The sequence below is a fragment of the Ostrea edulis genome, chromosome 5, assembly GCF_947568905.1.
Source record: "Ostrea edulis chromosome 5, xbOstEdul1.1, whole genome shotgun sequence".
In the NCBI taxonomy this organism is placed as follows: Eukaryota; Metazoa; Mollusca; class Bivalvia; order Ostreida; family Ostreidae; genus Ostrea; species Ostrea edulis.
This window is the reverse complement of record NC_079168.1, coordinates 82,274,381-82,284,893: the sequence shown is the minus strand read 5'-3', so window position 1 is coordinate 82,284,893 and position 10,513 is coordinate 82,274,381. Positions and strand designations below refer to the sequence as shown.

The 10,513-nt window shown below is 34.9% G+C and overlaps 1 protein-coding gene across 3 annotated transcripts; it reads right to left on the bottom strand.

Annotated features, from left to right (window-relative positions):
- Window positions 1-2,702: 2,702 nt before the first annotated feature.
- Window positions 2,703-10,513, bottom strand: LOC130055093 (uncharacterized). Of its 3 annotated transcripts, none has more exons than XM_056166480.1 (5): window positions 8,535-10,486; window positions 7,695-8,144; window positions 7,296-7,437; window positions 5,544-5,665; window positions 5,107-5,239 (listed from the first exon to the last, which is right to left on the bottom strand). In XM_056166480.1, the coding sequence occupies exons 1-4, from the start codon at window positions 9,027-9,029 to the stop codon at window positions 5,625-5,627; spliced, it is 1,128 nt and encodes a 375-aa protein (XP_056022455.1). In that variant the 5' UTR covers window positions 9,030-10,486; the 3' UTR covers window positions 5,107-5,239; window positions 5,544-5,624. The 3 variants fall into 3 exon arrangements, with proteins under 3 accessions (XP_056022454.1, XP_056022455.1, XP_056022456.1); XM_056166481.1 differs by lacking the exon at window positions 5,107-5,239 and adding an exon at window positions 6,605-6,726 and having other exon boundaries at window positions 5,557-5,665; window positions 8,535-10,493; XM_056166479.1 differs by having other exon boundaries at window positions 2,703-7,437; window positions 8,535-10,513.

Genomic DNA, 10,513 nt, shown 5'->3' with positions numbered 1-10,513 from the left:
ATAGTTCGTTCACTGAAGTATTGCGATAATTAGCCACAATATGGACTTAAATCTAAGCCCCGATTTCAAAAAGCCTAGTTAATTTCCATAAGCATAAGGAAGACAAAATGCATATAATTCTGTATACTTTGAAAACACGAGATGTGTCCTTTAAATGTTTGTAGTCACGTGGTACAGTGACGTCATATGCGACCTTCGTCGATCAACTTGTTGTAATAGTAGTGTTAGATATTTTTAAAAACTCGGGTTTTAGGGGCCTAATTTATTTACCATGGATAACATTTATTTCGATGTTGACAAATTTCCCGAGTCTTATATCTTTTAGCCACCAGTGCATACAAATAGCGACCCAAATGTAGCGAGGAAAGCGAGTATGAAATCTGCATAAATTTGCGAGTAAATAATGTTTACATGGGATCACTGTCTAAACACTATTTGGTAATGCCATTTCTGTAAACAACTGTAATTAGCGTTGTTGCTTTTCTAAAATAAACAGAGCAATTATTATTAAATTTATTTTTGGAGAAGTTAGATAGGCCTAAATTATAATACGATTACGTACATGTAGCATTGACAACTAGGCCTACCGTCACGGGTGCATTTCGGGAAAAAAAAAAATAATAAAAATGATCAAAGTTATTGTGAAAATCACAATACTTTTAAATTATATTATTCAAGCTCAATTTTATTAATCATTATTTTTTGTTATCTACACATTGTTACTTAGGAAGTGGGAGCGCGGCGTGCTGTTGTTGTAAACACGTACGCGTTCCTTTAAAAAAAAAAAATGAAAGCATTATAATTCAATTCAAAGTTGGGAAATATCATATTTTATTATTTATAATTGAAAGTTCTATTATCTTTTATGTTTAAATTTCTTTTTTAAAACTACCAGTTGGTAGACACTGCTAGCAAAGTTCTGCCTATATGGTGTTACAAGGTGAAGGTCAGTTGGTGCGAGTGTGTATTGAATTTGAGAGCAGAACGGAAAGCATATGCGGTAGGCCTATATGTAACAGTGCGAAGCTTCGATAGAACTATTTTCTCGCAGTTTATATACGTCTTTGTCCAAGAGCTTGTTTGAAAAAGTATAGGGACAAATTCTACTGGGTTTTTTTTTATGGCAAAGTCGTTGTGCCAACAAAAAATATTCACGTCTTGTCCCTCATACCTTCCTTCGAAAATTGAAAAAAACACAGTCCAAATCATCTCTACTGACAGCAAGTACACCCTTAAAAGGCACACAACACCCCAATGCAGTGTTATTTACAAGCCGTTAATGTGATAATTGTTTGTTTGTCAATTAAATCTAATCTGTTTATGAAATGGCTAACAAATGTTTTCAAATCTTCTCGCTCGAGGTCGCATATGACGTCACAGATAATGGCGCGTAAAATATCGAAGAAAATATGCATATCGCAAGATTTGAATTTCATCGCAATCAAACTCGAAAACTACGCAAACTGTTTCTTTTAAAACACATGTAAAGTAGTTTTAGGCATGAAATGAATTAATTTTGCTGAAAAAATTAAAAAGTTTAAAAACACGAGATGTGTCCTTTAATGAAACAACTGAATTTCTTCCTAACCTACACAAGATCAAACTGTATTCACTGGACACACCCGTCTGTCGGGGGAGGAATAAGCCTGAAAGTAACCCTACTCTAAGTTCTAACCTACATAATATCAAGCTGTATTCACTGGACACACCCGTCTGTCGGGGGAGGAATAAGCCTGAAAGTAACCCTACTCTAAGTTCTAACCTACATATTCATTTTTTAAAATTATAATGTAGTAAATTTTGAGAACTTAGAGCAGGGTTACTTTCAGGCTTATTCCTATGAATATAATATTATTCATTATGGCCTCCCAAGAGAAATGGACACTTTTGTTCAACAGATGGGTAGGGCAGGCAGGGATGGAGAATTTGCGCATGAACTTATTATTTACAAATTCCACAAGGGACAATTAAAACGAGTTGAAGAGGAACTTGTTCAATTGGCTAAAGATTCAAAGTGTAGACGAGAAATTTTGTGTTCGTCTTATGGATGTAAACTTGAGAAGGTGATTCCAATGCATATGTGTTGTGATGTCTGTGAAAAAAGTTGCAAATGTGAACTTAACTGTACAGACACCCATCCAGCACTATTGTTTGAATTGCAAGAAGAAAATACGAATCATATGAGCCGAGATGTCAATTCAGCTGACAGGGTACTATTAAAGCAGAAACTAGATGCATTACAATTTAAACTGTCAAATTTTTCAACACTGATGAAATCAGAATTAATTCACGGTTTGTCTAATGATGTTATACACTATGTTGTACAGCATGTTGAACAAATTTTTACACCTGAAGATATTTTGAAAAACTGTGCTGTATGGTCATATGATGTTGCTAACCAAATCTCAAATGTTATCAATGAAATATCCGGAGATGATGTTATGTACAGTGTTTTAGATACTGATACTGAAGACGAAGATGAAGGTAACTATAATGAATGACATGTAAGTACATGTATGTACACGAATCAATCTAATTAAAATTAGATCCTATGATCCGCTCATCTACCCATGTGTAGCGATAGTAGATGAGCGGATCATAGGATCTAATTTTAATTAGATTGGTACACAAATTGTTATTTAGCACTGTCAGAAAACATTTTCTTAATATGTTAATGCAATAAAATGAGAACAACTGCTCTTTTTTTTCATTTCATTATGGTTGCTTTGCCTTACATCAATCTATACTGCATATACAATGTACAGTATTTAAATGGCTTCATAAGACAGTCTCTCCTTTTGTTTACTTAACCATTTGTGTAATTCTGGGATATTAATTCTGGAAAACAGATCATTAAAGTTTTTGAAATTGTCATATTTTCTACCAGGAATGTAATCAAACACACTGGTAGCAGAGAGTTCAGTCACCATAAGTACAATGTCTTTGTCCATTGAAGTGCTTGAACGAGTGGTCCCCGATTTCTTCATGCCAGACTTCTCAATTAAATTTTCCTTGATCTCATCTTGTATTTGAAGAGTCAAAGCTGCCTTCCGCACACTTGAAAATGTCACATTTGCTCCCTGCGATTGCAACTTTGATTTAAGTCGATGGACTAGAATCTCTACCAAATTATCATTCGGAATGTTGTGCCCACATCCACCTTTCATATTTGTTGTGCAGTTCCATTTGTACTCAAATGCTTCCCTTGGACTTAGCAAGCAGTGATAGTTTGCTAGAAATCTGAATAGCCATAGTTGGTATTTTGTATGATGTGCAATCCCTGAGAGAAGCATTTGAAATTTGGAATTGTCCATAATTCTATTTCCATCACCCAATTTATAAGCGTCGCTTGTGTCTCTAAGTAGAAGAGCACATTTCATAAATGATGCTCTGTAAAGGGCCACTCGATCATGATCTTCACCAGCTTCTTGATTTTGATGATGAAATTCCCAATCATGTTCTTTTTTAAGATGATTTTTAAGGTGTCCCTGCTTCTTGTATGGGCGCCGACAATCAACACAGTGGTATAATCCCTCAGTGGCATCAAACATATCTTTGATTTGTTGCTCTTGCATATCCAGTTTCTCAGAAGCATGTTCCAAGGTGTGCAAATCTATAAAACAGCTTAAAATCTTAGTTACCATGGTTACATATGAACAAAGTTTCTAGAAAAATAAAGAAATTAAAGAAGCCCATAGTTACATGGACTTGTGTTTGACAACATGAGACTGTTCAGTATTTACTATTTAAACTGTTTCTATGCTCAAATAACTTAGTTTTGTAGAAAACTAAGTATGCAATTAGAATTTAAATTGACATCAAAATTTGTTAAACAAAATGATTTGATTCCTATAAGACCTGTGCAGTTAACAATGGCTCTTCGGGTTCATAATCACTTTATTAACTTGTCAATGAGTTTAAGGAATTTTTCTTTAAATTCTGATATAAATCACCTTCACACTTCTCAATTTGATACCAGAAGATTAGAATATAGTAATGTAGCTGAAATAGAGTGATCTCTTTTCAGAGTAACTAAAATGAAATAGATGCAAATTTAAATCACCTTTGTCACCCAGAACATTTTTAAGTCACCTGAGTGGCCGAGTCACATATTGCAATTGGTCTGCATCTGTCATTGTGCGTTAATAATCTAACATTTTCAACTTCTTCATAACTACTAATCCAATTTTTTTCAAATTTGGTATGAAGCATTTTTGGTACAAGGTGGACATAAATTGTAAATTTCAGGGGGGGGGGGGGGGCATGATTTTAACAAACATGATTCTGCACTATCTCAAGACACTTTGATATAAACTTTTCTGGCCCAGTGGTTCTTTTTAAATATTTTCCCTATATATTTGCATGTAAAACTTCTATCCCCTATCGTGGTCCCAACCTACCCCCAGGGGCCATGATTTTAACAAACTTGAATTTGCACTATGTCGGGAAGCTTTCATGTAAGTTTAAGCTCTTCTGGCCCAATGGTTCTTGAGAAGATTTTTCAAATGACCCCACCCTATTTTTGTGATTATCTTTCCTTTGGAGGGGGCATGACCCTTCATTTCAACAAACTTGAAAGCCCTTGATCCAAGGATGCTTTTTGCCAAGTTTGGTTGAAATTGGCCCAGTGGTTCTGGAGAAGAAGTCGAGAATGTAAAAAGCTTACAGGACAACGGGTGATCAGAAAAGCTCACTTGAGTTATCAGGTCAGGTGAGCTAACAAAAACTAAATGCATATTCATGTAGAGCAGGGAGGCCTCTACCAAAGTTGTAAATTTCATAATCCCTGGGGTAGAGGTAGATGGTTCGAAATCAGTCATATTGTGTTTATATTATGTAAATGTAGTCTTTCATAAGTTTAGTCACTTTCAGGGGCATTTAAGTTTAAAGAATATGTCTTGTTTTATACTGTTCTTGAATAAGAGTATCCAGAACTAGAATTTTTTCCAGATTTTATAGTCCTGTGATACTTTTAACAAATATTCCGATGATAAACAAGGCCTGTGGACCTTGTTTGTAGATTAAAATGAGCAGCATACCGTTTTCCAGATTGATGTACTTTTTCTGTATTTCTGATGCGATGTTAGCAATGAACTGCATCTTATCCTCTGATGAGATGGCCTCAAAGAGAATCTGTTTGGACTGTGGTTCACATTCAATGCTCTCCATTTTCAAGTGATGCATACAGGCACCAACAATGAAAGCATCTAAGCAATCATCAATGAAAGCAGAGTGTGCTCTAAAACATACACAGGGTACATAGTTATTATTTTGTAAATAGTTTGAAACAGCAATCAAGGAAATACACAGCATAGGTTAAGCCATAATATATCAAATCAGAAACCCCTCAAAAACCAGCACTCTTACAAAAATTTTAAATACTGTTGTAGTATAAATACTATAAATTTATACTATTATATATTATTAAATACTATAAATACTTGAAATATTTGACCAGAAAGGGCATCTTCACAAGCCAAGTGTCTGATTGGTTTGCGAAAATGCAGAAAGGGATGAATGCCTCAACATAGATGTTTTCATACCTGTAACTTTCAATAACTCTTTCTGCTCCTTTAACATCAACTCGATGAACAATGTTTCTCAGCTGGGAAAGAGTTCCCCGGTCATTGGTAGATGAAGCCTTGTAAAACTGCTGGTAGAGAATCTGCATTAAACAATTGAAAATGTTGGTTATTCATAAAAAACATTTCATTGTCTTCATTCGAATACATGTATAATTCTTAATTTTACAATCGATAATCTAAATATCCAAAAATACATAATTATCAATATCATTTAAATGGCATAATTTAAAAATTAATGTTGTTGGTCATTCAACAGTACATCTGAGAAGAGAACATGCAGCATTTTATTCAATGCATGTTATTCTAGTAAACAACCTAACTATATTAAAACTAAAATCAAATGTAATACAACATGCAATAAAAACAATAAAATTGAACATCTACAATCTAATTAAAATCTAAATAGCTGCTTAGAATCTGCTACCAAAGCAGTAGCAGATTTAAAATTCAAATCAGTTAATTCTAATTAGATTGTAACATCTACATCATGCAATAAAATTATATAAGTGAATTCAAACTGAAATATTAATTTATGCGCTGAGAAGTAAGCATGTCCCATAGCAAACAATAAAACCATTTGTCCTCTGTAGCTATACTGTATTAATGGACAAGGGGCCACATCACTCACTTGAGTGACCTTGGCCCTGTCGTTGGCAAGCAGTTGTAATTTTAAAAGAATTTTAATCAATATTTCTTCCCATAAAAATTTTTAACCTCTGATTTTTGGACCCAACCTAGTTCCAAAGGATCACGAAATAACTGAAAATGAATTCACATAATACAGATGTGCCTCAAAACCAATATGACCTTACTGACTGTTCTGGTTAAGATAAAGGTCACATGGTCATAATTGAATCATTCAGAACCAAGCAATATACTAAAATACCACCCCACCCAAATGCTGAGAAAAATCCCCTATTTAGTTTTTTTTTTAAAAAAACAATGAATTTTTAAGGACTAAAAGCTCCAGAAGACACTATACAATGGTAAAACAAAACTTGTAAAAAAAAAATGTCTACCTGACATATTTGAAACCTTGAACTGTAACTTCAAATTGAACGTCAACAGGGAGTTAATTTGTTACCAGACATAGATTCATCATTCTATGCAGTCCTTCTGGCCTATGTATGACACCTGCTATCTGCTCAAAATCTGTAGCTCCATTTAACATAGCTAACTGTGCAGAATATGCTCTTTCATTTGTAAGAACATCCCCCCCAAATACTTTCTTTCGGATGACATGTGAGTGTTCCTCAGCTGTATGTGGGACATAATTCTCATGAATATGCTCCAAGATACTGATCATATCTTCATTTTTATTTTCACTTTTGTCAAGTAGATCTATTATCACAAAGTCAGATTTCTTGGATAATTCTTGCATGTGAGAATGTTCAATACACTTGGGAATATATGCACCATATTTTTGAAAGCAGGGAAAATATTTCACCAACACCTTCATAATATGGTGAACAAAATTATTTTCTAGGGACCTGCAATCTTCAATACTTGGAATGAATATGCTGTTCTCAGCTTCTGATATGGATGTAACAGGGGCATCTGTACTTAAGTTAGGGTTTAAAACCCTTCTCTGCAAACCAACCATTAAAAACCAATGCCAACTTTGTCGCTGCTTCTCTTTGCTCATATGAGATGGACTTTTCATAATGTCGAAATTATCACCAATGATTTCAGACGGCACGCAATCCTCACCTGTATTTTCTTCGAGGGCTTTCTTTTCTGAAATCATCAGTCGTTGTATGTGGTCAGTTTGCCTTGCTATCAAATCAGACTTCTTCTTTGCTGCAGCAGATGGTGACAAACAAAGACCCAACTTGTTAAGAAGATTTATGCACTACAAAACAAAATTAATTTATGTTCTTCACATAATAGAGCAATGTTTTATTCAAGACCAAACAACACCATGAATGCATTATATTGATATATATGTAATAGTTTTCTAAATGCAATGAAGTGAACAATTACAATTTTCTTCAGTTTCAGTTAAATGGCTTAATAATCTTCACCATTGTACCTCTAAATTATTCACAAGCACACACAGGTTTGTGTACATCACGTGTGACAATGATGTATTAAATTTTGCATAATTACCTCATCCGTTGCTCCATCATTATCCAAAACTTGAGTTACTGCATGATGAAAGGCAGACATGTGCATAACTCGATTCTTTTGGATAACAGCAGCGATCACTGCCACTGCAACATGATTATGGGGATTGAAGAAACCAGATATTATCTTATACAATAATGGGGAATGTAACTGTAGCTCCAAATTCCATGACTCGAAGTTAATCGTGGCTAACTTGTCACTTGATGTCTTTCTAAGACATGACATAGTCTTGGTAGATGAAAGCTTGTTCAGTTCCTTTCTGAGATCTTTGATCACACAGTTATGGATATTGTCTTGTAAAGTGGAATTGTAGATTACTTTGGATGTTTTCTGGTGGGATTCACCCCTTGAAATACATCTAATGATGTTCTGTGAATCTCCAGCAGGGATAACTTTGGATTTCAGCTTTTCTTTTGGACCTCTGTATACAACCTGTTAGCGAATCATTAATAATCCTCATTACTTAAGCGACTATAACTAGAATCAGCAAGAAATTTGATTTGTATCCGATGAAATTCTGAGACTTTTGAATACATAACCATACCGCCCCAACCATACATATAATTTTTTTTAAAATTGTATGTTGGATAAAAGGTTATATCCACTACTTCCATACAATATTGAAAAGATATAGTTCTTTAAAACCAAATCTATCGGCTTAGCACTTCTTAAAAATCATGACAACTGTCAAAAGCTGCAGTGAAATGCAAATAGACTATAAAAAATGTGAAATTTAGTGTCAGGTTTCAAAATCTGTTTTGTCCTGTGTACATGTTTACACAAAATATCAATCGATTTATGACAATGTATAATAAATCATACCTTGATTTTACTGGGAGAGAAAAGCTGAATGTTCACTTTCTTTCTGTCTTTGTCGTCGGTCACAGGATTCGATGATGATGTTGGAGTATCCGTCAGCTGAGTGGACTTGGATTCAGTGAACAGCTGTTTCACCTTCCTCGGTGTTGGCGAGTGAACAATTAAATGTTTTTTGGATTTAGGTGTACATACTTGCTGTACGCTTATATCACCCTTGTGCTCCAAGCGTAAATCGCGTATCAAGTCATGCCTTTCAGATTTTAACTTTTCTAACTTTGTTTTTATGTCGTATTCGATTTTACCCAGTCTGTTTAGCTTATTCCAACACATACCGCAGATGTAATTCCCTTTTTCGTCATTTGGGTGAGGAATCTGATCTATTATTTCTAGCAGTTGATCATACACGCCAAAGCTTTCTCCAAAGATCGTTCGTCTTTGTTTTTTGGGCAAAATTCCATGGCAAAGGCGACAACACGGGCTAGACATGGAGGTCGCCATTACTCAAACCGAAAGTGTATGTATGGCGCGATCTGATTGGATGCCCTGGAAAGTCAAAGCGCGATATTTTGAAAGCTTAGAAACTTGACTAAATCTGCCAAGGGGTAGATGAGAGTAAGCGAATCGGACACTTGGCTTGCGAAGATGTGTTTAAAATTGACATTCTAAAAATCAATTGCCGTAATTGCTAAAACGCGGAACGGAAAACGGAGCAGAATTTTTATGATTAATGTAGCCAAGATAACACCAACAGATCCTGCAAATATGTTCTATTCTAATCAAAATCTTTCTTCTTTTTTTTTTTTTTTTTTAGGAATTGTTTACAAGTGGTAAAACAATTTTATCTTAAAATTCTGCACAATAAATATTGGTCAAGCCGAGTTAAATGTTTGTATTTTAAAACAAAGCGTTTTACAAGAATTTTGGAATTTCGGCATTGACAGCTGTTAGCGAGCAGCGATACCTATGGGTAGAGGATGGAAAGAACACACCGGGTTTATACACAGGGGCTTGGTTGTCAGATATTGAAGTTTTGTATTATTTGTTCCCGAATAATAAATTGAAGTTTTGCATGATTTGTGTCCGAATAATAGATTATATAAATAAAATCCACTACCAAAATCCGCTTTTTTTTTCGAGGTTTTAAAAAAGGTGTATCATATGTACATCAAAAAAAGTAAAGGGACGACACTCGCCATCTTGGATTTCTGGGGGGCCCTCGATCCACGGCTTGTTTTTAACAATTTCTACTCTCTGCCTACCGGTTTCTGGCGAGATGTATGTTGGAAAAAGATCCAACGACTTCTCCCTATCGTCTGCTTATGTCTACATGCTGTATTAAAGATTCGCTTAGGGTTTTCCATGAGCGCCCAATCAAATTGCCTCATTAATTATTCATGAGAACGAGCGAGTAGGAATGAATGGACCCACGGGTGATGGAGAGAGGAACGAAGCGTAATCAACCGTGGGTTTCCGACGATGATACATCCCCTCTCGTGGCAAACGTCTTTTAACACACATGTATTTACATTTAATACAGTGTATGTGTGTACTTACAAGGAGTGTGGTTCGTATAAAACATCGATGATTAATGATCTCATTAAGTTAATAAGTTAAGGGTCTTGTGTTTGATTTATTACTGTTTAACTAACAAAGACTTAAATTAGTGACCGCAGCACTCTAATCCTTAATAGGGGAGAACTTTTGGCAGTTTATTTCTAATCTAAATACATGTACTAGTCTTTTATTATCTAGGTTAATAATCATGTGACCTTTTAGCTCATCTGAATATGTAGGGAAAATCATTAAAAATCTTCTGAATAATCACAGGGCCAGAAAAGTTTACATGTACATGAAAGCTTTTCGATATAGTGCAGATTCAAGTTTGATAAAATCATGCCTCGGGGGAGGGGAAGGTAAGGGCACAATAAGGGATCAAAGTTTTACATACAAATATATAAGGAGAATATTTAAAAATCTTCTAA